The sequence below is a fragment of the Perca fluviatilis genome, chromosome 12 (genome assembly GCF_010015445.1).
Source record: "Perca fluviatilis chromosome 12, GENO_Pfluv_1.0, whole genome shotgun sequence".
In the NCBI taxonomy this organism is placed as follows: Eukaryota; Metazoa; Chordata; class Actinopteri; order Perciformes; family Percidae; genus Perca; species Perca fluviatilis.
In genome coordinates, this window is record NC_053123.1 from 30,303,592 (window position 1) to 30,329,317 (window position 25,726).

Here is a 25,726-nt window from a genome sequence, read left to right on the forward strand (position 1 = left end):
TCTGAATATGCCTGTCACTTTCGTGCAGTGGTGTAGTCTAATGTATTTTAGCGGGTATACTGTAATAATAATATAACTTTATTCAGGACTCAAATGGAAGGTCCATAGTACATTAAAATGACAATATTTACAAACATATAGCAATAAATATACAGTACAGTACTATATATGGACCAGAGTGGACATATTAAAGTGGGGCGTCTGGGTGTCCTCCTCCAGGGAAATTTTGAGCGTCAAATACTTCATTTCCTTCATTCTGATACACTTGAATGCACCAATTTACGGTGGAAATACCTTTATTTAGCCTATGTGAAGAAAAACACAGATGGCAATTCAAAATATATTAAACATATAATGGAAAATATGTTGTTACGTGTCATTGCGCATTTTTAAGTGGGTATATGGAAACCCTGGAGCTCTCTTAGTGGGTATCCATAGATATATAGTGGGTATACTGCGTATACCTGCGACAAATTTCCAGATTGGGCCTTTAATTGAATAAATTAGCGCCCTCCACATGTTCCACCAGCAGATGGCGGTGTTGCATTAAAACACTCCCACTCTGCTGGATTCGGCGGAGTAAATACAGGCTACACGGCACCTGATGCACTTAGAATAGAACAGCAGGATTGTACAGTCCAACCCGTTTCAGTCAGACTTCACCAATACAGGACAATGGAGCCTTATCGCAACCAAAGAGCCACAAAACAAGACAACACACCGGGAGCATCTGGAGGCGACCCGACTCCTGAGAATCCCGACAGAGATCATGCACCTGATGGCAGCGGCAACCCACCAGCGACAGACAGGCAACCACAGTAGTAGGTAGTCTAGGCTATTAGCTAGCTAACAGTTCAAGTTATTTTTACTGATAAAATAAATGTGACTCCATATTTTGACACTGACACTTTATAATGATACTCTTAAGACCGTCAGACTCTGTTCGCCGTAATATTTTTTTTTTTGGGGGGGTCTATTTTGGAATTTACTGCCGCTGCTAACTTTCACTTTCGTTTCACGAGATTAGGGAGAAAGAAAACGGAGCCTTCACTGTTTCCCGGAAATCACAGCTGCTTGTGTCACCTAGGACTACAGACGTAATTGAAATTACCTTTTAGTGTTCAAGTGTTAACGTGTGGCAACATGTCAAACAACAACGTGTACTCTAATAAAAACTTCCACGTTTGTTTGCGCTGTGTGCTTTGTGTTGTACGAATAAAAAGAAGAAAAACACGTGAATAATTCTAATTATGGCTCAAAGAAAAACAAGGCTTTCATCAAAAATAAAAAAAAAATACATTACTTATTTCTTTAAAGCAATAATGACATAATGGTATTATTCTTGCGTCACGCCAGTTGTGGTGATAAAGAGCAGCTACATTCAATTCAGAGTCCCATCTCACTTGAAGGCAGCATTATACTAAGATTGTTATTACTTTGTTCATATATACAGTATAGCTATGTATACGTTTGTTAAACAAATTGTCACAAACAATATGTCACATTTCGACAATAAGAAACAATGCTAAATCCATACATTCAAACATGCTAGGGAGGAAACCACAGGTGAGAAATATGTATCTGTATTTTGGATTTTGTATGTCTACAGTTGGTGGTTGGGGTGTGGTTTTTATACAAACCATTACAGGTTTCTACCACACCCTCACAGTACTTTGTATTTCTTCAGTGTAATTTGTATTTTATCTTGAAACAAATAAACATAAAGAAATAAATAGCCTACATTCAAATAATAAGGCCCCAAGGTAGATTTGGCTTACAGTGGGTCAGCCTCCTTTTAAACACACACACACACACACACACACACACACACGCACGCACGCACGCACACACCCACACACGCACACACACCCACAACACAGCAGCAGACTGTAGGATGTAACATGACAAAGAGACATCATTGCTCATTAATAAAATACAATAAATGAATAGTTCCGCAGACCAACTAAGTATATTTATTCAAGTACTGTACTTAAGTACAAATGTTGAGGTACTTGTACTTGAGTCTTTTCTTTTCATGTCACTTTGTACTTCTACTCCGCTACATTTCAGAGAGAAATATTGTACTTTTTCCTCCACTACATTCATCTGACAGATTTAGTTACTAGTTACTTTACAAATTAAGATATTTGCACCCAAAACGCACATATCTTATAAAACCTGAAGTTTTATTATAAATTAGACTACCCAACAATATAACGGCTTACGAGTCCAGCTGAGATGATTAGAACATTAAACACTTAGTTGATTGACAGAACTGTTTGGATCGGTTCCAGTTTCTAAAATGTGAGAATTTTTCTGCATTGAGTACTTTAAGTACATTTTCCTAAAGATACTTACATACTTTTACTTTAGACATTTTCAATGCAGGACTTTTACTTGTAACAGTTGTGGTATTACTACTTTTACTTAAGTAAAGGATCTGAATACTTCTTCCACTGTTGTGCCTCAAACCTTTGGCAGTTTTTTGCTACTCAGAGCTGCAGACACGTTTGAGTTAAAAAGTACTAACGAGCTCTTCCGTCTCTGTCCTTGTCTCAGCTCAGGTGGATTCACCGTGATCCCACCGAATGAGTCTCTGCGAAACAACATCAAAATGAGTAGGCTGCAGCTTTCAACTCTCCTACCTATATTATATTATATTATATTATATTATATCGATCTTCATAGCCTACTAAATGTTGACATTTCTTCCCCAAGTAATGAAGCTTTGTGTTGCTGTAGTGGCCCAGAGAGAAGAGGAGAATTTTCAGAGATGGAGAGAGGCCAACAGACCTCCCCCCGTGCACGTGACCGAGAGGCTGGGTAAACCAACACGCAAACCCAAACTGATGCAAATCATCTTGAACTATTTGTAAAACATTATCAGTGTTTCCCCCGGAAAAGTTGTTAAGCTTGGTGGCAGGTGGCATTTTTTCGACGAGGGCCCGGCTGGAGCCAGTCACAGACTGATGGCAGCGTTAATGTAGAGCCCAATAGTTTCTATGACAACGGAATAATGGACAAAATTGCAAAATTGAGAATTTAAAAAAGCAACAAGACAGATTCCATAGCTAACTGGAAATAAAAAAAAGAAATATGACTACGTCTAAGATTTCAAGCGATACGTTAACAATTCCCAGTGGCTTAGGCCTAATGGGGGGCAACTTAGACCCCGGTGGGTCATCAGGCTTGCAAAACACTGGGGGAAACCCTGATTATTCTTACATTGTTGTGCTTAAAGGGTAACTACCTTTTTTTCCAACCTGGACCTCCCTATTTTCCTATGTTATTGTGTTTGAGTGACTCATGGAACAACAATCTTTGACATTGGTCCAGCATTAAGAGAGATCGCTGCAGTCGGCAGTCAGTGAAACAAGCTACAATGTAAGTTAACAGGACAATTGTGTAGCTTGTATTTACCTTCACAAAAGTGCTCGTTTTAACCTCTGACAGACTCAGATTAATATTCTAAGTGTCTGACAACATTATGGAAAGGATTTCTAAGGAGGTCAACCTTTCTGTTAAAGAGTAAGATTTTTTTTTAAAACATAAAAACATCCTCAAAATTGTGTTCACTAAACCCACCAGACTCCATGTAAATAAACAGTAATTTTAGCATCGTAAAACACACTTCATTCAAAGTCGACAGAAACTAAATAAAACTACGAAAAGCCCTTTGGGTCGTCTTTCCACTTTTCCAACCATCACAACTCTAGTTTTGGTTGAAATAAACACATAGTTTACTGATTTACATGTGAAAATACGTTGGCTCTATATACGCTAAAAGTATTGCTTTTTTAAATGGAGTCTGGTGGGTTTAGAGCTGGCGACTTCAGAGCTGTTTCTGGTTAAACAGAAAAGTCACAAAGAGGTTTTAAAGGTCTATCTCTGAAGGGATCCTTTCTATAATGTTGTCAGACACTTAGAATAATAATCTGAGCCAGTCAGTGGTAAAATAAAGCCCTTTTGGGGGACCAAATTGACGATGCACATTTGCCCCATAGGACATTTCAAAGATTGTTGTTCCTATCAGTCACCTACACACAAAAAATAGGACAATAGGGTCCAGGTTGAAAAATAACGGTAGTAGTAAGCACATGCTTACTTACTGATATAGTGTAATATGTTGTTTAATCTATAAAGGTGGTAATGCAACGTTGGCTGCAGCCAGGGAGAGGCAGCTGGCAGACTTACGTCACGCCAAACTGCAGAAGAAGGTATGTAATCGCACTTTTACTGAAGCAACCAAAACATCACGCTCATCCATTCAATTCATATGCATGTCAGAGTGTGAACATAAAATATTTTTTAAGTCACTCATGTGTGGTCTATGAATATTACAAGCACAGGATGCATTGAGACACAATGTTTCAGAGCGTTATCTTGTGTTTTTTGGCTCTCTGCGATGGCTGAATCACAGAGATTTATTTTTAATGTGACGTGTTGTTTCCAGCTGAAAAAGGAAGAGCTTGACAAGAGGAAGAGACAAGAAGAGGAGGAGGAGTTCCAGAAGATGAAAGATGAACAGAGGGAGAAGGTGAGACCGCAATTAAAACACAAAATATTTATTTATTTATTTTTTATTTTCAAGGATAACCTCTTGAGATGCACCATCTCATTTTCGAGGGGGTCCTTTAAGATAGAAAAGAAACCAACATCAAGATGGAGAATCATAATTAAAGTAAATACAGCACAAGACAATAACAAACATTTAGATATAACAACATTCACATTCATATACACTCACTCACTAACAATGCTCCCACAAACCTAATCCCTTCCCTTCAGCCACATACCATAATCAAAGTCAATCAGTGAGCCATCTGCGAAAATGCAAATACAGAATCAAGGTATAAATATGTTTATGCACTTCACTATCACATGCAGGTACATAACTGCAAACATGTACAATATATGAGAGAAAAAAAAATAAATAAAAGGATCAGAAACAGGAACAAGATGTTTGAGAATAAAATATATATATATATATATATATATATATATATACTACTAAAAATATGTACTTTGGCCTTTTAGCAAAAGCTAATTTTTTTTTTCAGTTTAGCATAACAAAAACTGACTTAAATCACTCGCCACCCCCTTCCATTTATGTTTCAATTACAAACAAATCATTACAATATGAGGAAAATCAACCATTAAAACACATTTTACGTATAAAACACCTTTTGGGGAGCTATTTCTAAATGATAATCTGTTTGTGTTTCAGTCAGAACAGGATTTTTTTGTATTTCTCAGAGAGCTTTTGGACAAACCCCAGAGTTCCCTGTCAGGAATGCACTGTACTCAGCCACGGGTTGTGGGAGTACGTGGAAAGAGCAATAGCAGTAGCAATAGTTGGTGTTTTTCCAGTAAAGAGTTGCACCACTTACTCAGAATATAGCATAGTCTTGTGGCTGCATTGCATTATGGTCTGTGAGTTCAATAGAAAATGTCATAGCTCTGCCTCTTCATTTGTAATTGTGGAAGGTTGCAAACTCCAGAAAATGCATCGGCCAATCAAAACAATGCAGGGGTGCAGAAATGCAAATAACAAGCTTGAGCAAGAGTCTAAATTCAGTTGTAATAGGGCTGAGTTTGACTCAACAAGCTTGTCAAAGTGGCAAGGACAATGATTAGAGCCAGTCAGGTCCAGCTTTCTGACATCTACAGTATAGTCTCACATTGCTCCACAGCGCTGCGGAGGAGGGTCTGGCTAGTCCACACAGCAATCTGGGATGGGAGAAAAACGTGCTCTGGTTTATTGGCATTTCTTTAAACCAATCGCAATCGTATTGGCCGGTGCCAAGCACTTGACAGAGCAACGGTGGCTAGTCCACACAGAGACAGAGCCACGGTGCCGCTGCCAAATAACCTCGGGAAGGAACTTCTTTTGGTGGAACGTGTACGTTCAAAAGTAGTTTTAGTCGTGCGAGAGAAAACTCAGATTGGACAGATAGTCTAGCTAGCTGTCTGGATTTACCCTGCAGAGATCTGAGGAGCAGTTAACCATAGTCCTCACAAATCCACCGGAGGTTAGAACGCCAACACAAAGAAAGAGGAAGGGGACGGACATCCGGCCGAAAAAGGGGGGCATCTGGCTGAAATGAAACGGCGTTGATACAGACTATCTACAGTAGGGCTGAACAATATGAGGAAAATATCTAATTGGGATTATTCTGACTGATATTGCAATTGCAATATGATTCACGATATTGAAGGGAATGATCATGTTTGTATCATTATTCTCATTGACTAATTAAATCTTAAAATGATTATAGTGTGATTTTTGCGAGTATCTGTACCAAACAAATATGTTTTCTGTAGTCAGTAGGATACAATGTGTAGGCCGGGACGTCTCTGCAGCACCACAATACTTAATTTTAGAATGGTTTGACACATATTTTACCTTTAACAAATATTGCGCCCCTCTGCGATTTGGATATTGCACTAGTCCATATTGCGATTTTGATAAAATTGCGATTAATTGTGCAGCCCTAATCTACAGTATAATAAGCGTTCTAAGGAAGGCTGATGAATACACAGCAACCAACTAACGATTGTTTCGTTGTCGATTAATCTGTCAGTTGTTTGGGCTACAAAAATGTCAGAAAATGGTGAAAAATGTGGATTAGTGTTTCCCAAAGCCCAAGATGACGTTAGGCCTGCACGATTCGGGGAAAAATATTTTTTTTAGCTTAGAATATATATCACGATTCTCTGCCATGATTTTTTTCTCACAAAGTGTAATGTTTATTGCACACATGAACCATGACAAAACAAAACAAATTGGCAGTATTTTGGCACCTATAGCACATTGCGCAACACACTGAACTAAATATGGCCCTGATACAGGCTCTATCTAAACTCCTTGAATATGTCTTTACATAATGAATATGTCAATGTCAAATGCTTTCAATAAATTAATTGAAAGAGGAAAAAAAAGAAGAAAAAAAAAAGAAATAGAAATTAAATTGCAAACAGGGGTGAATCCATATCAGATTTTATAACGATTTATCGTGCAGGCCGAAATGACGTCCTCAAATGTCTCGTTTTGTCCACAACTCAAAAGATATTCAGTTTACTGTCACAATAAACTAGAAGATATTTTTACTTTATTCATGAAAAATTACTCTGATTAAATTGATTATCAAAATAGTTGCAGATTAATTTAATAGTTAGACAACTAAACGATTAATTGATTAATCTTTGCAGCTCCAAACCAAAGAAAACGCATGCAAAAATATAGAAAACGCAACCAAATACAGAAACATGCTGCAAACACAGATATGTGACTCATGTCATCTTGAGGACAACATTTTTTTAATTTTTCAATGGGTAGATATTAATTATGATCATTTTGGTAGTGGTAAGAAGATGTAAAACATTTCACTGCGGGGTGAAGAGCTGAAAAGATTAATCAATTAGTTGTCAACTGTTAAATGAACCGACAAAACAAACTACTTTGTTAATCGATGAATCAGTTTGTCATTTTTTTATGAAACAAATTCTGATTCCAGCTTCTTAAATGTGAACATGTTCTAGTTTCTTCTCTCCTCTGTGACAGTAAACTGAATATCTTTTAAGTTGTGGACAAAACGAGACATTTGAGGACGTCATCTCGGGCTTTTGGGAAACACTGATCCACATTTTTTACCATTTGAGGACATTTCTTTGACCAAACCACTAATTGATTAATCGAGAAAATGATCGACAGATTAATCGACAATAAGAAATAAAAAAAATCCTTAGTTGCAGCCCTAGTCTAGTGGGGTGTGTCACCCTTCCACTGCATGGCTCCAGTTTGTTTTCCCTCAGTGAGAAACAATATCATTCCTCGCCTCTAGATGTCAGCAGAGACAAGCATCCACCTGAGCTGTAGCAGGTCTGTGTGTGTGTGTGTGTGTGTGTGTGTGTGTGTGTGTGTGTGTGTGTGTGTGTGTGTGTGTGTGTGTGTGTGTGTGTGTGTGTGTGTGTGTGTGTGTGTGTGTGTCAGCATTAAAGCCATGACAACCAGCTGATTAAAGAACGGTCTCATAAGTTTCCAGCTCACTGTGTTTTTAGACATGTTCTACTCCATGTCTGGCCCTGCTTATGTCCTAATAGTGCTAAATGGACTGCTATGTGGACAGAGGCGTAGCACAAAATTTAGGGCCCTGTAGAAAGGCATTCTCTATGCAGGCCCTTAGACAGGGGGGGGGGGGCAAAGGCCCATAATTTAAGTCAGTTTTGTGAACTAGTTTTTTGTTGCTGTAATAAACAAGTGTCTTTTGAAATAATGACTGCCAATAATTCGAACCCCCCACTCCCCCCTAAATAAAAATCATCTAATCTTGTTAAAATCTGTTAGGCCAAGGACATCCAGCCGAACAGTATAGTATGGGGCGAAAAAAAAGCAGGCACATGATCTCGGTAAGCAATTTGACAACATTGTAGTAAGAAAATGTCACTGCATCAAAAAGCGTGCTCATTAAGATACCAACAGACAAGCTAATCCAGCACAAATTAGTGCATAAAAAGTCACCAAAATGAAGTATTTCAACATCATAATTAAATAAAAAATGGGGAAAAACTGCAAAAAGGTCCGCTTTTTTAAAGGGGTGATAGAATGATTATATAGGGTATTTCACACTGTTCCTTATGGTCTACTAATGGGGTATGTAACATTGGGTGGGCTGAAAATGGCCTGGTTGATATTTTATTGGCCCTTATGCATCCCTGTGTTTTGGCCCTATTTGTAACAAGAGCTTTTCTTCCAAATATGGTATGCTCATGAATATTTAGATGAGCTGCGCGCTGTACACACGTAGAGACGCGCGCTGATTGGTTGAGCGAATCGCCATACACACGCATTAGAGGTTGCGTGCTGATTGGTTGAGCGAATCCCCAATACACAATACATTCTATCACACACATTAGAGAAGCGACAGAATCTCATATTCCAGACACTGCAATGTTTCCTTACCAAATTCACTTCTGAGACTTTTTTATGCGAGAAATCAACTATATAAAGCTCAAATATGGGCCGTTTTACGAAAATGGATGGCTAATTGCAAATTTGGTAAAACTGTGTGTCGGAGTTCAGCTGCCTGTGTTGCTGCCTCGCCGCCCGGCCTGCCTTCCTCCACAGACCCCGGCCTGCTGTGAGCTCGATTGAGCTTTGGCAGCCCACAGCACCTCATACCCGCGCAAAGTCACCGTTTGGGCTAATGGACTAGCTACCAAACACCGCCGCCCTGACAGAGCTCCAGGGCCTGCATCTCCTCTCTTCCTGCTAGCTAAATGGCTAAATGCTAAATGTGTGAGAGCGCGGTCAGCGAGCTTGTTACACCAGCAATCTCTTACCACATGTTACACACATGTCACGCCACTTATACAACATCTAACTAAATGTCTTGTAAAGCTAACAACGGTGTCCGATTTCAAGTTAATGAATATTTGTGAGCTGTAAGGGTTTCGTTAGCTGCGACTGTACCTTCTATCCTATGTGTACAGATTGCGGCTAGTTAGCTTAATTTTTGGTCGTAATTCGAGTATATTTACAGTTTGAATTTCGTAACGCCACATATACAACATCTAACTAAATGTTTTATTAAGCTAACAACGGTGTCCGATTTCAAGTTAATGAATATTTGTGAATTCCAGAGGAATTCTAAGAGGAGGCTAGCTAGCTCTCATTGATAGAGCTCCATCCAGCCGCAGGCTCTATCAATGAGACTCACGGACAAGCGGCGTTTATTTCCCCAGTCGTTTGTTTAAATAACTCAACACATTATAATTACACACATTATAAGATTAAGTAGAACTTGTGGTAAGAGAATGCTGGCGTAACAAGCTCGCTGACCGTGCTTTCACTCACATACACCGGGCATTTAGCTAGCTAGCAGGAAGAGGGGAGTTGCAGGCCCTGGAGCTCTGTCAGGGCAGCGGCGTTTCGTAGTCCATTAGCCCAAAACGGTGACTTTGCGCGGGTATGAAGTGCCGTGGGCTGCCAGCCGTGACTGAGCTCCATCTACCTCACAGCAGGCCGGGGTCTGTGAAGGAAGGCAGGCCGGGCGGCGAGGCGGCTACACAGGCAGCACCGGCCTCTGAACTCCGACACACAGTCGGACAAAATTTGCAATTAGACATCACTTTTCGTAAAACGGCCCATATTTGACCTCTACATAGTTGATTTCTCACATAAAAAAGTCTCAGAAGTGAATTTAATGGTAAAATAGCAGATGAACAATGTATACAATTTCTGAGATCTGCACGACCTAGATTCAGAAGACTAACTGATCTCAGGTCAGTTGTGTAGCTTATGCAAATGTTGGGGCGTGACAAACACAGAGACTAGAGCCAAATGAGGAGGAGCCGCAATAGTTGACGTCAACTATGGGGCTCGTTGAGATTCGCCCGTTTTCAGAGGCAGTTTCAAATAGTGAGATTTGCAGAGAAAAGAGGTGTCAATGGGATTTAGAGGTTCTATGTATGTCCTAGTTACCCACTAAACTGTCATTATTCAACTATGACAAGGTAAAATCAGTTTTGCATTCTATCACTCTTTTAAATAAAGGAACCCATCCCACCCCCCACTCTTCCACTAGGCTGGCTACGGGCCTGCTATGGCCCCCTCCCCGTATCCACAGCTATTCATTCTAGCATCTAAACACCTCCGCCCCCCAGTCTGACACCCCTGTATGTGGAAGGCTCATTAATGCCCACAGAGGACCACAGTGAAGACAGGAATATATTGAGAATCCAGGAAATGAACAGATTCAAGTGAAACAGCATGTTCTAAGTCCATAGACATGATCTAACAACAAGCTTTAAAAAAAATAAATAAAAAAAAATACATACCCCTGGGTCATAGGAATGTATTAGTAATCCAGGAAATTAACAGATGCACGTAAAACAGCCTCTTCTTTTTCTATAGACGTGATCTAACAAGACGCTGGATTAAAAAAAAACTGTGGGTCATGATTCCATCCTAAACTGCTTTGGTTTGGGAAAGTTTGGGATGCAGGGGCAGATGAGTGTCGGGTGGAAAATTATTACGTGTTCAAACAAAAACAAACGGAGTAAACTAGAGCTAATCCCTACTCCTGGACTCAGCCAGCCTCTCCGATTTACCGTAAATACGTTCTGTAACAGACCCACGTGGTCAGGCTGCTCACGTCAGCTGGGCCAGAATATTATCTCTAAAATGAGAACATAATTCAGAGACAAAGACTTTTGTTTCTATCCAGCAAATGCACCGAAATTACAGGGGACTGAAAGGGATTTCCATTTCTTCAAAGGATAATGGGATTGAGAAAATGGGATGTATCATTTTACAAAACATCACAGACAGTATCAAATAGAGGATGATTTCTAATCTTGTAAATAATGAAATTATTTTACATAAATATGGGAAAATACCACATCTTTTGACATGTCTCTTAAGGATGTTTTTTTTTTTAATTGTTTGGTTTTACAATTGTTATGTTTGTCGCATGTTAACATTTTTTTAATATATTTTACACGTCAGACTGCCGCAATTTCCACTGCAAGCAATGTTCATGTAGAATATGTCATTATCTGTGATCACAGTGCACCAGAATACTGCATATATTCAAGACTTTTCAGCCCATGTATACCATATGCATTTACATTGAATGTGTAACTGTAGTGGTAGTCTAGTATATCCTCGACGTTCCACTTCCGGGATTGCTCAGTTGCCGCCGGAAAATTCGCCGGATTTCACCCATTTAGGCCGGATATCTGTTGCCTTGGGCTTCCTTTGTGTTGGCGTTCCGGTGGATTTGTGAGGACTATGGTTAACTGCTCCTCAGATCTCTAGATTGAGAATATTTCTCGTATCCATTAATTTTACCAACAACTAAAAAATTTGAACGTTCACATGTTCCACCAAAACAAGTTCCTTCCGATGCCATTTTGCAGCAGCACCGTGGCTTTTCTCCGGTGCTTAGCAGCACCCAATACGATTGTGATTGGTTTAAAGAAATGCCAATAAACCAGAGCACTTCTTTCTCCCATCCCCAAATGCTGTGTGGACTAGCCAGACTCTCCTCCACCGCGCTTTGGAGGAGCGTCTGGCAAAGCCAGACTACTGTAGTGGTAACTGCATCTTGGAAGCGACTTGCATCCGGTTGCGTGTTGCGGTGACGGCTGACTTTGATGCTTTGCAGGCCGAGCGCCTGGAGGAGAAGAGGCGACAGGAGGAGCAGAGGAGGAGGGAGCAGCTCAGGCAGGATCACACCAGGTCAGCCCCGGATCAGGTTAACCTGGGTCTCATTACTGTCACTGTGCGGTTATTGTGTTGTTTTCTGCGCCCTGTTGTGTTCTTTCTTGCTCTGCAATGGATCTTAGTCACAGATGTAATATCAGATGACACAATCTGCAGACCTTTAACAAAGTAGACGCCCAATTTCTGATCCTCTGCTGACCTAAGATGAGCAAGCTGCATTCTGTTGGCAGAAAAAGGATAAACAGCATATCAGTTGCGTCAGTGGAAGCATGAAGACCGGCGCCATGAGCTTCACCTCTGATTGCCCCCATTTACCTATTCAAACTTTAGTAGCCGTTTTTTTATTAACAAAAAGAAAAAAAGGATTTCTTAAGAATACATCATCTTCAATCATTGAAGGGGCTGTGCACCTCCATGAAGTTGGGTGACTTGCAAGAGACGGAATGAACAGCCAGGGGCTTTGAGCTAAAGCTAAATGCTAACGTCAGCAGGCTAACATGCTCATGAGGACAATGCTAATATGCTGATGTTTAGCAGGTATGATGTTCACCACTTAAGAGTTTTATGCATAGTGACTCGTGGCAATAATCCTTCAGATAAGTATTGAGATAAGTATTAATTATTGAATGATGCATGGACCACACCGTCAACAAGACAAAACACCTCAGGATCCTACATACAGTAGAAGAGAGGAAGAGGGAGAAAGAGAAAGAACGGGTTGGGAGGGAGAGATGAAGAATACGAGAGTGGGAGTGGAGTTAGGCTGGTATTTACGGTAATGCAGGAAGTGACAAGGGCTGTCTCACTTCCCTTAAATTGCATCCACGGTTCTTCTGCGTTAAATCGGCGCCGTGGCTACGTAAAAACAAAATACAAAAAAATGGAACTACACGTCGTGGCGATGCATGTAGTCGGCCGTGGCTCGGTGGCGGTGCATTTCCTCCTCATTTCCTGGTTCTCCTTCTCCATAAACAACATGAAATCAAGGAGAGGGTTAACTTCTCCTGCTCCAGATTTCCCACCGTGGTCAGAAAGCACAGGGGAGACACTTTGTTTCTCTCACTATGACTCTAGAGTCGCTACTCGCGCCAAAGCTAATCGCCGTTGACCTCTCACTCGCTCTACCACACACACACATCCACACACACACACGCCGGCCCTGCTATTCTCGACGCTCTATTATTCGACGCACACACCAACGCACAAGTATACACTTTAGGCCGCTTGTGTAGGCTACGCCGAAAGCTCTGCGTGGAGCCTCCGCAGAGCCATAAATCACGCTATAGTTCTTCCCACCGAGGAAGCATGGGAGAGACAGAGGAAATCATGCGAGGAGAGAGGAAACGATGAAATGTGTATTTAGAGGAATGAGACGTCCTTTTCCTCTGACGCGTCACGTGAATTCGTCAGCTGTGTGGGCGGAGTCAGCAACGGCTTTCAGCTGCACGGCTTCCGGGAAGGCTGCTCTCGTGTATCCTCGCCCATAGCTCCTCAGAGATCCTTCCTCCATCACGGGGGCAGGAATAATAGCTTTCAGACGGCCTTCAAGAAAGAGGGCCAGAACAACTTCCAGTTCAACCGAGGAGCAAGGAGATATCAAATAAGGGGAGTGAGATTCAGCCTATAGGTTGAGGCTTGGTCCTGCTTCTGAAATTCTGCTAGGTAGCTTCAAAAAATGTCACTCAAAGCCACATGTAAACCTGCCGGTGGCACCGGAGGAAAAATCAGTAAGATGACTTTACTGTATATATGTTACAAAGCTTAATGTGGGATACCTGGGTGATATCACTTGAGTACTTCTTGTTAGATTTGATGAAGCTCCTTCAGAGGACATTAAACGATTAGTCACCCCACGATTAGTGAATCGATTTTGACACGAAAAAATCTGTGGAGTGCCCTTTAAAGTGGTCAGGGGGTTTTGGATGTATGGATGTATATACAATAATAACTTAACAGTGTCTTTTGTCTGCACAGTGTTTTTCTCCGACATTGCATCAGACCACTTGATGTTGTGGGAATATTATACACGGTCGGCTGTGAGGGAAACGGCTTGTCAAGTAGCATCTCTGGCTTCCTTACAAGAGAAACAAAAACAGGAGACAGCAGACCAATGTGTGAACCTGAAGAAACAATGAAGAGATTTAGAACTGGGGGCCAAGGAGACAGAGAGTCAGGCGGGTGTCAGGGAGGGACAAACAAACTTGGTCAACCTTGCGGGACTCCAGTACCGCCAGCATCCCAGGCCTGGGGCGTGTCTGTGGGAGTAGATGAATACTCCTTCATCCCTTTTTCATTATTAGTGTGTGTTTCTGTGTTTGTCTTTTTTTTTTTTTCGGTAACTGCAAGACAGACATTGTAATGTGTGCATTTTATTGCAGGAGGACTGAGAATTTTTTGCAGAGGTTTGAGAGGACGGCCCCACGTCCACTGGCATCCAGCAGTGCCACACTCACGTCATCTAGGGTAAGCCAGCAGCCACAAAGGGAGTGTGTGTGCAGTCGGATGTGCTTTCACATGTTTTGTTTGCGTGCAGGGTATACATCAGCATAGGCGTAATTTACAGGGGGCATAAATTACTAATAACATTTACATAAAAGACATTTGCATGCAAAAAAAAAGGGCACAAGTTGTTGCAGAAAAATTCACCAGAATGCAGGAAATAAAGCGTTTGATGCTCAAAAATTTCCTGGGGGGGGGGGGACAACATTGACATATATAAAATGGACCAACAGATCCCGTTGCTCTGGACGGAGACCAGTGAAGGATATTAGAAGCGCTTTTCCGGTGAGCGTTGAGCGTTACTGAGCAGCTGCAAACTGAGCTTGAAGACGTAGATGTAACGTGAGCAACGTGTCTGAAAGTGTGAAGTCTTCTGGTAGCTGTGCCAAGAGAAATCTCAATCATTCCCAATCTTACAGAGACGGAGAGCGTAGGTATATGTAAGGAGATAACATAGGCACAAGTTAATTATTGATCACTAAAATGCTAGTTAACATTAGTAATTAAACTTAAACAGCTAATGTGAGTCCAAACTGCCTGCAAGCTTCTCCTGTACTATACGGTAATTCCTCTACTGTGCGACAGTAAGTCGCGCGGTTATGACACAATCGTTAGCCTATTTTTACAAAAACATCTGCTACGGAGCCATAATGTGAGGTACAAGGTAATGGAGCCTTTTATACATTGTCGTGTTTCTTTAGAAATAAACAATGGACAAATAGTGCCTTTAAACGCTTCAGATGTAAAGTTCTTCGCTGTCAAAGTGACGTCAAAATGAATGGCAGTCAATGGGATGCTAACAGGAGGTGCTGGCTTGTTAGCATTAAAATGGCGCCATAGGAGCTACGCGTTCCGAGGAGAAGCGTACCCTCTTGGGGGACAACCACCAGACACCCCGGTTATAATTTGTCCCCCCCTAATGTGGAAACACTAGATAGGTGGAGATCTCAACCCCTTCCAATGTTGAACCCAAAGTTACACTTTGGGTGGTTGCGTCCAAAAATCGCATACTCACTACATACTCAATTTTTGTACTATAGTTCAACGTACTTTTGTGGAAATAAACAGAAGTGTGTATCTTTTCGGATGCACTAAGCTGTAATTTTCAACGTCATTTCCTGAGAGCATCCTTGCCGGCTAGAGACGCGTGACCATGGTAACATCCTGCCGACCTCTGCTCTAGCGCGGCATCGCCAGATAATTCTGAAATGACTGAAAAAGCTACTAGACCAACAGTCGCAGGTGACAATTTTTTTTTATTTTTAAATACGTAGAAATGTAATGTGTGCGTTTTCGACGTTACAGAGCTGCCCTGGTTGCGGTCCGCTTGTTTGTTATGAACGTTGTCGGTACTACCGCATTGCATTGTGGGATACTTATGCCGGCGTAGTGTCCAGTGGTCGCATACTGTAATATTTTACCAGAAATAGTATGCAATTCATGTACTATTGGTTTCATGCTAAGATTTCGGACAGACTAAAAAAATCTCACATACTATTTTAAATATCTAGCATGTTAGTATGGAATGTTGGCCTCAACCTGTGTGTGAGTGTGTGTGTGTGTGTGTGTGTGTGTGTGTGTGTGTGTGTGTGTGTGTGTGTGTGTGTGTGTGTGTGTGTGTGTGTGTGTGTGTGTGTGTGTGTGTGTGTGTGTGTGTAGCTTTAGTATATGCACACATGCTTGCTCTATGGGTCCCAGGGTTCAGCGTTGAGTCTCATATCTGTGGCTGTGGGGTCGGAGACTGAAGCTCTGCGGTAATTCACACCAATAGATCTGCCTTTGTGAGCTGTTTTCTGAATAAACACTCATGGGTGCGGAGATTTCATCGTCCGGGGCAGCGCGGGTATTAAGCGGTATCCCTAGTAGGCCCGGGTGGGGTGAGGAGCCAGATCCCCCTGCAATTATCTCCTGGTCAGAGCCGGGGCACACAGCAGTACAGCAAGCTCACGGTTGAGTAAAGGGAAGTGTAAATACACGGTGAAATAGGCCACTGATTTTCCTCTCTCTCGCCTCTCGAAGTTGTCGGTCTGTCTTGTCTGTCCTTTCCCTCTCTTTTTTTTTGTTTTTGTTTTCTCTGCTTCCTTTTTTCTCTTTTCTCAGCCTCTCTTCCTCTCTTGCCTGTTAGTTTTCCTGGGAGGGAATTGAGGGGAAGGCGGAGTTCAAGGGACTTCCCAGAGTTCACGCTGAGCAGAGACGGAGACACAACATGACATGACTGTGAGGAGTCTGCAGAAGACAGAAGAGGGTGGAATAACCTGCTCTAGTGAAAGTACCTGGAGAAAACCCAAACTCTTCAACAGCCAATGACATGCCTTATTAGTCAGGGACAACCACTTGCCCTCATTGTAAATAACTCTCCTCTTAATCTTAATTTTTTGTGTGCGTGTGTGGGGGGGTAATTGCTGCTATAAATCTTAAAATCAATAGCTGCCGTAAACCTGAAATGTGACGAGGTCACAGTTATTCTCCAATTAAACATACGTTAATTGGAGAGTGTTGACAGCGACTGTCAGACACAGTGCTAATCGTCTCCGTCAGTGATGTCGTACCAGAGAAGAAGAGGAGAGGGTGCAGGAAACGGCCCGAGGACACGGTACTCTGCCGTGAGCGGATTATGTGGTGACTGACAACACTGTTAAAAGTGCACACGCAGCTCCCTCGGACGGAGGCAATGTTTTCTTTTCTGGGCTTTTGTGCATTTTCTTCTCTCTCGCTCTCTCTTTTTCTCACAAAGACCTGATGCAAATCTTTCATCAGGGCAAGTCGGTGGTGAGAGGGAGAGAGAGAGAGAGACACACAGACCTAGGGTCAAACTGTGGTGTCGAAAGAAGCAGATAGCAGTCAGTTACAGTAATAAAGAAGTCTCTTGTTTTTACTGACACACACACACACACACACAATACCAAGGTTACAGACAGCAACAAAGACTCACCACTTCCAGCCTTCCCATCTCACTTTGTCTCGACTTGCTTTGTCTCCTCTTGTTGAGTCTCCTTACCTCTTACATCTTCTCCTCTCCCCTCGTTTTGTCTCATCTCCTGCTTTCTCCTCTCCCCTCCTTTGCTCTCCTCTCCTCTCCTTTCATTTCCGACATTTATTTCCTTTCCCGTCTTGTCTCATCTTGCCTTTTTTGTCTCCTCTCGTCCTACCTCCTTTCCTTTCCTTTCCTTTCCTTCACTTTCCTTTCCTTTTTCTCTCATTTCCTCCTCTCCTCTCCAGCCTCTCCCAGGCTGAAGCTCTCTCTCAGATAGACGTCACAGATTAGGAGATGAAAGCTTGCGGCTGCAGAGCAGCAAAAGTCAAACTTCTTGATGTGGTTCCTGCTGGGACCCTGGGATCTGTTGTTCTTTCTGCAATGGCTCCATAAGACAGATTGATCTCCCCACTATATCCTCTATTTGTGTGTGTGTGTGTGTGTGTGTGTGTGTGTGTTCGCGTGTGTGTGTGTGTGTGTGTGTGTGTGTGTGTGTGTGTGTGTGTGTGTGTGTGTGGTGTGTATACATGTGTGATGGGTGTGGGAGATTTTATGCTAAGCTTTGATGGGAGCACAGAGTGCTCACACAGGTGGGCTGTGTGCTCCTTCCTCCTCTCAGGCCATCCTAAATAACCACATCCCTGGCCCAAATGGCTCGCCTGGGACAGGAATACAGCGAGTGAAAATGTGGGAGATGTGTGTGAACAGTTTATACATGTATGTATATGTAAATTAAAATAGACTTAAATCAGGGTTAATTAAATCTTCTTTGACTGACAGCATGTTAAAAAAAAAAAACTACGGAGCTAAAGGGACATGGGAATATTTTTTTCTTTCAGGTTCGCACGAGATACTTTCTGGTGCACACCAGAAACCATTTAGAACGGCTGCCGAGGAGGAGGGATTTCTCTCCCTTAAAACGCAACGAAATGTTCCCCGATAGCTCATCAACAAACTTAATGATAAGGCAACTGTTGACGGATTTCATGCTGTTAATGTGAAATATCAACGTTAGCAGTACTTTGTTAGCATCATTTTGCTAGCCTTAGATTGGTTTCTTGTGAGCACGAGATACTTTTGCATGCTCGCCAGAAAAAAAGAGCCATGTCGTGTCCCCTTAGGGGCTCCGTAAAAAACTCTTCTTAGTTTTTTTTTCCTGCTACAAGAAACATCACAGACTATACAGAACTAGTTATTGCACAAGACAGGAAACAGACTTTTGTCAGTATGTTTTTTTTATATTTTGCACGTCTCTGCTTATAGCTGCTATTTTGTGCACACCCTTAATGCAGTAATGCTCTCTATAGAGTGATCTTATCTACTCCGGTGCAGCATCTCCAAATCCGAGGAGTTTTCATGTAAACATTCAGTGTTGTCCACCCAAATGCATTGCATGAATCCATGAGGTCTAACTAAAATGTGTAATCACCCTCATTACCACATCTGGTACAGGGCTGGAACTGTGCATGGTCCCTGACAAATAAACTAATAAAATAAAAAATAAATAAAAAAATCAGGCTGAGGTTGTGTTGGGCAGCTTGAAGGTGTAATGTGTGTAACTGTGCGATTGTCCAGCCCAGCATTCCTAAAAAAAAAAAAAAAGAGAGTGCATTGCTCTCAGTGAAACTAAGTACTAAGTAACTAAACTAGTCTACAGCCACGCTAGTCTCTCTGTGAGACTGCACTTGGTGCTTTGAGCTCAACGCTCACATCAGAATGCTAATATGCTCAAAATGATAATGCTAACATTTTGATGTTTAGCAGGTATAATATTCATCTCATCTCAGTTTAATTTGGCTATACACACTTAACACAAAGTACAGCTGAGGCTAAAGTATTGGACAAATAAAAACATCTAACCTGCTGATGGCGCTACACGAAAAGTCAGAGGATCACCAAAGTCATTAGGATTCATCCTCCGGGGAACATGAAAATCGGCACCAAAATGAAAGACAATCCATCCAATAGTTGTTGAGATTTTCAGTCTGGACCAAAGTGGTCGGTTAGTCTGCAGGCTTAAAGCACTTTGAATTGCCCTGTTGCTGAAATGTGCTCTACAAATAAAGCTGCCTTGCCTTATCAGTTAGGTAGGCATACATACATTTCAGTTCTTTCTCCACAGTATTTTCTGTATTTTCAACTTCTACATCCCTGATTTTCAACCGCAGAGTAACATCAGACAATCTGCTTCCTGTTTACACCTGCACCGCACGCCCAGTGTGTGTGAATGGTCACCGGATATGCGTCGTCAGACGTGTCAGTGTGGACGGAGATTAGTTCTGCTACTGGAGCTAAAACTCTTTGTGTGGACGGAGACCGTTTCTGTAGATGTAGCCACAGTATACCCAGACGGTTGAACTCACATTTGTTGGGAACCAAATAACAATTCATTGTGAGCGCCAGTCACATGTACCGATCAAGAACCCAACTGTCCAAGAGCATCCAATGTACTTTACTCCTAGGCTGCACTTTCCATTTAAAGCTATAGCTCTAATAGCTTGTTAAACAGGAGTGCGGTGTTACTGTAGTCCCTGATAATTAACTTTACAGTCAATATTGATTAGATACAATTTATGTCCGTCACAGTTCCCATGAGGATTACCTTGTAAGTCAGACTGATCTCATGAATTGGCGTATGTATGACACGCCAATTTGTATGCCGTTTTGGCGTGTTATCAAGACGCATAATCGCATTTTAGCGTGTATATCAACGCAAATCGGCCGCCATTGAGCTACATTGCGAGTGAATTTCCGCCGTAGCGAGTAGTATAAAGGAACGGGGGATTGCGCAAGGAGGTAAGTTGGGGTGGCGGATGGGTAAAACACAGGACTTTCACCCGGGAGAGCCGGGTTCGGCGTGCTGCTGTTTTTTTTATTTTTTTTATTTATTTTTTTAAGCCTTACCCAATGTTTCTTTCCTAAACCTAAACCCTAAACCCAACCGTTTATTGTTTTCCTAAGCGTGTTTTTGTCGTTATTTTCCGTGTTTTTGTCACTGTTTTGTTACTAAAGCCTTTCCCTGTGTTCTTTTCCTAAAACCAACCATTTTTTAATTTTTTTTTAACAGGCGTGTGACGTTCTCGCGACAGTATGTCGCGTTCTCGCGATAACACGCAACGTGGCCACGTGGTGGGTGTGTTTACATCTGCTGTATACAGCGTAGACATACACGTGGATAGCTGAAAATGCGTACAATAACACGCCATTTGGCTTTAGGAAAGTGGCGTGTATGTTTACGCAAAGTCATGATGCCATGTTGTGTGAGCTATCTTTTCCTTCATAATCTTTTGTTTTTTTTGTCAGAGTGAGGCTGTGGAGGGTAAACCGGAGTCAACAAGTGTGAGAGATGTACAGCTGGAACACAGGAGGTATGTACGACATACTTTACATCAATATAGACTCAACACGATTAATCGTTTGTTTTCTTTATCCTTTTGAATAAAACCAGCACAGACTGTTCGGGCTGCTCAATGTTTAGTGTGCATTCACTGACCTCACTATATTTTAGTGTGTATAAAAAGCTGTCAAACACATCCCGCTCACTGACATTAAAGAGCCTGCCAGCATGCGAAGTGCAGCATTAAGTTAGTTTTATGCGAACCGCGTTTTTCTTTTTATATTTTGACAGGGTGAACTCGGCCTTCCTGGACAAACTCCAGGGTCGAGGCAACGAGAGCGAGACAAGGGAGGAAGGCGTTCGGGAGGCAGAGTGTCCCTTTATGTCCACTGAAGAAGACACCCCTAGAAACCAACTCCCCATCGCTCACCTGAACCCAGACCCAGAACAGAACTACTGCGACTGGACAGACGAAGCCGGTGAGCTGAGAGTCTACTGTTTCTCACGCCTTTTTTTAGTCTGGCTCAACACTGGTTAACCAAACCTAAATCAGAAATGTGACAAGAGTTGCCTACTTCATCCTTTCTTAGAAGGACCGTGATTGTGTGTTTAGTCTGCGTTAAATCAAAGGCTTTACGTGCTGCAAATATGAAGGCAGGAAGTTATGCGTGGTACATCGTCATACTGTAGCTCCTGGCACTCAAATCCTGCTGATACTTGTAGCTCGTGGGAAGCGTGTTTGTGTGTGTGTGTGTGTGTGTGTGTGTGTGTGTGTGTGTGTGTGTGTGTGTGTGTGTGTGTGTGTGTGTGTGTGTGTGTGTGTGTGTAAGAAAGTATTTTTCCTTCTGCTGGGCACAAACCTTTACTTATTGTGGATTAAGCAATATATCAAACACATTTTTTGAGTGTGTGTTTGCAGACAGGACACAGCTAAAACATGGCATGAAAGCCTGACATTAACACACACTTTGTCATTAATCTTCCGTCAATCAGAGAAATAAACATTCTCCGGGGCGCTCTGAACCCTGCAGCCAAATGAGAGCAGTCCCGCCCTTCTTTTATTTGCCTGGATATTGAAATGCTGAGTTTGGTACCTGGCTGGTTGCCATAAATGTCTGAATACCTGCCACTCACAACTAAAGAAAGAACACAAACGGAACGTTCACGTTCATTATATATACACAGCATGTATATTTTTAAGATTCCTTTTTTGGGGCTTTTCCCTTTATTAGATAGTGGCAGTGGATAGACAGGAAAGGGGGGAGAGGGAATGACACGCAGCAAAGGGCTGCAGGCCGGATTCAAACCCGGGCCGCTGCAAAGGACTCGGCCTACATGGTGCGCACACTCTACTGGGTGAGCTAGAGGTCGCCCCAGTATTATTATATTATTAATAATGATCCTCAATACTGATACATCAAAATTAAATACATCAAAAAGTATGAATCTAAATCATGCACCCCTAAAGAGCAACATAGTAACACCCACAGATACATGCAAATAAATAAACATTAAACAAGCTCATTGTGCTGATTGATTCATCGTTGATTGATTCATGTTACGATAAAGTTTTAAGTTGCGTAAGTTACAGAGAGCTTGAAAACTGATGCACATTGCTGGGATAAAGCCCACGCACCGGATGTCTCTCCCCTCTCGCTACCTACGCTATCGGGGCTTAGCGCTGCCCAGGATGGTTGCTATTGATTTTAAGAAATACAAACAAGTCAGTGTATTTTTTACCATATCCCAGAACAGATAGGTGTTGTAGTCAAACCATACTCCAGCGCTGTGGAGATAAGTCTGGCAATGCAAGGCTATTTAACGTCTGATAGAAGTTTTTTTTTTTTATTGCAATTTTAATTTAACTTAAATGAGCTAACCGATACGTTAAGGTACAATTAAATTCATGCACATGTATTATGCTAAAGAAACAGACAGTTAAAGGCCAGCCTGGGTTAGCTGATATTAGGTGATCACTAGTCTCGCATTGCCAGACCTTCCTCCACAGCGCTGCGGAGGAGGGTCTGGCTAGTCCACACAGAGACGGAGCCACGGTGCCGCTGCCAAATAACCTCGGGAAGGAACTTGTTTTGGTGGAACGTGTTTACGTTCAGAAGTTGTTTTAGTCGTGCGACAGAAAACTCAGATAGGACAGATAGTCTAGCTAGCTGGCCGTAAATAAGGGATATCTGGCAGAATTTCCGGCGGCGCCTAAAGAAATCCCAGAAATGAAACGTCGACGATATAGACTAGGTGACCACAGACAGCTGTACAGGTATTCAGTAGCACTGCAGCGCTTATTTACTGTAGCTGACAGGTCAAAGAGGTATAAAAGTCATGTTATTGTCATCCTCTGTCTGGTATTAAGGCTCTTGCCCTACCTTATATCCTGACTAACTGCCTATCCAAACAGCAGCCACAGCAGTGCGATTTCACCAGTCCGAGGTTGAAACTAAAATACCCAAAAATATCTCAAACCTTCAGTCCTGGCACCGCTAGTGCGGGCACAATTCTGCATGTCGGAATCCCACAACATCCTCAATCCATGTCCATGATGCATCCGTCAGCCCCGGACTATATTTTAGCAGCGTGCTGATCAGATCTTTCCGTTCTGTCATTAACCTGCCTGAGCCAATCTCCTTCCTGGTCATGTGACGGCTTCTCTCGTCTTCTGAACTAGGTCCCTAGAAATGGACCAGCCTGTGGCAGGGAGTCCGATCCTGGACAGTGTGGGTAGTTGTAGGGAAAAAGATGCCAAAGTGGTCAGACAGAAGAGCTGTCAAGCTGGCTGGAAGAAATGACTGCAGAGTTTAGATTTCCCACTTGTTTCGCTCTTCTTTTACTGCATTTTTTTTTTTTCACCAAATAAGCTGAGCACAGAGCAGGGGTCGCCAACAAGTAGCTCGAGAGCAGGGTTCCAGTAGCTCGCCAATAGGTTGACAAACTGAGACAGAAAATTAACAAAAAATATTAAAAGTGAGTTAGCCAACTTTGTGGGCCATAGAAGTGTAAAGTGGTAATGTTTTCTTGGACCCTGATGGGGATTTATTTACAGTGATGTAGCTAACTATGTGGGCTAAAAGAAGTGTAAAATAGTCATGAACCTTCGACGTAAAGTGAACATTTTTCATAAGATGTGGGTATTGCAATGTCGTACCTGTGCAAACAGTAGCTGCATTCAGCTAATAATTGCGATTAACAATATAACTGTCTCTTTCGGTCAAATTTATAAAAATATTTATTCATGTATTACTTTTTTTAAACAAATTCAAGTTTAAAATGAATTCCAGGATACATCTTTTGGCTATATCACTGTTATTTGACCCAGATAATGGTCAAGTGCAAACAACTAACAATTGAAATAATAAAAATATATAGTCCGACCAATAATCACTTATATAATTACAATTTGGCATATCTATACAAAATCTACAATTACCAGTCACACGCCTTAAGACCTTAGCAAATGTTAGCTATAAATTGCAGTTAAACAAAGAAAAAAAAAAAAAAAAAAAGAAGACAATTAGATAATTATGTAAGAATTGTTACAGGCCTAGTCTGGTCTGGCTAGTCCACACAGCATTCCGGGATAGGAGAAAAACCTGCTCTGGTTTATTTGCATTTCTTTAAACCAAATTTGCAAAATAGCCTCTGGGAGGAACTTGTTTTGATGGAATGTGTGTACGTTCAAAAGTTTTAGTCGTGCAACAGAAAACTCAGATTGGACAGATAGTCTAGCTAGCTGTCTGGATTTACCCTGCAGAGATCTGAGGAGCAGTTAACCATAGTCCTCAGAAATCCACCGGAGGTTAGAACGGCAACACAGGGAAAGAGGAAGGGGACGGACATCCGGGCGAAAAGAAGGACTTTCTGGCGGCAACGGAGCAATCCCGGAAGTGGAATGTCATCGATATAGACCATTTACAGGCCTAGCCGCACAGATCCTGTGTGCAAAACAGATTGTACTTGCTCACCCACAAAAAGACAAGAATAAAACACTCTTCACTTTACTGTATGTGATGACTATCAGCGAACCCTCTTTCAATAGCGGCCTGGTGGGAACAATAATAAATATTTGTAATTTTTCTTTTTCCTGTGTGCTTTCCAGGGCCGGAGCCTGACTTTGACTGGGCCTTGATGAGACTGATGAACAGCTTTCCAGACTTCAGCAAAGTCTTCCTAGAGGACATCCTTGACCAGTGCAACGGCGATTATGATCAGGCCTACACGCTTCTCAACTGCACGCTGAATTAAGTTTGATTTATCTTTAATGAAAGGTCTGGCTTTACCTTAATATTGTGGTTGACACTCGAGGAGTTGGGCCAGGTGATAATGTATAACCAGTGTTCATGATGATACAGAATAGAAGTAATTTATACCGTTTGTGTTTGATGAATGTATGCTGACTCCACTACACAGCTGCATTTTATATATATATATATATATACCTACAGAGCGGTATGTGCTCCGTGTAATCTGTTTTTGATTATGCTATAAATCATTGGTGTCTTGCATCTGTTTGCATGCACTCGTGAGTCATTTTCGCCCTGACATGGAGTTGAATTGATGTTTGTTTTCATCAGTTTACTTGAAGGTCATCGCCATGACTCATAATCTTCAGATCATATTTGGGGCTCTTAATTAAATCAGTGTGTGCAGACGGAAGAAAATCTCTACCCAAATACAA

The 25,726-nt window shown here is 41.9% G+C and overlaps 1 protein-coding gene across 1 annotated transcript; it reads left to right on the top strand.

Annotated features, from left to right (window-relative positions):
* Window positions 1–627: 627 nt before the first annotated feature.
* Window positions 628–25,726, top strand: epsti1 (epithelial stromal interaction 1). The gene is made up of 10 exons (XM_039818799.1): window positions 628–825; window positions 2,560–2,618; window positions 2,743–2,823; window positions 4,144–4,217; window positions 4,454–4,537; window positions 12,171–12,244; window positions 14,608–14,692; window positions 21,006–21,070; window positions 21,331–21,518; window positions 25,148–25,726. Exons 1-10 carry the CDS (start codon window positions 770–772, stop codon window positions 25,291–25,293), a joined length of 912 nt encoding a protein of 303 aa, XP_039674733.1. The 5' UTR covers window positions 628–769; the 3' UTR covers window positions 25,294–25,726.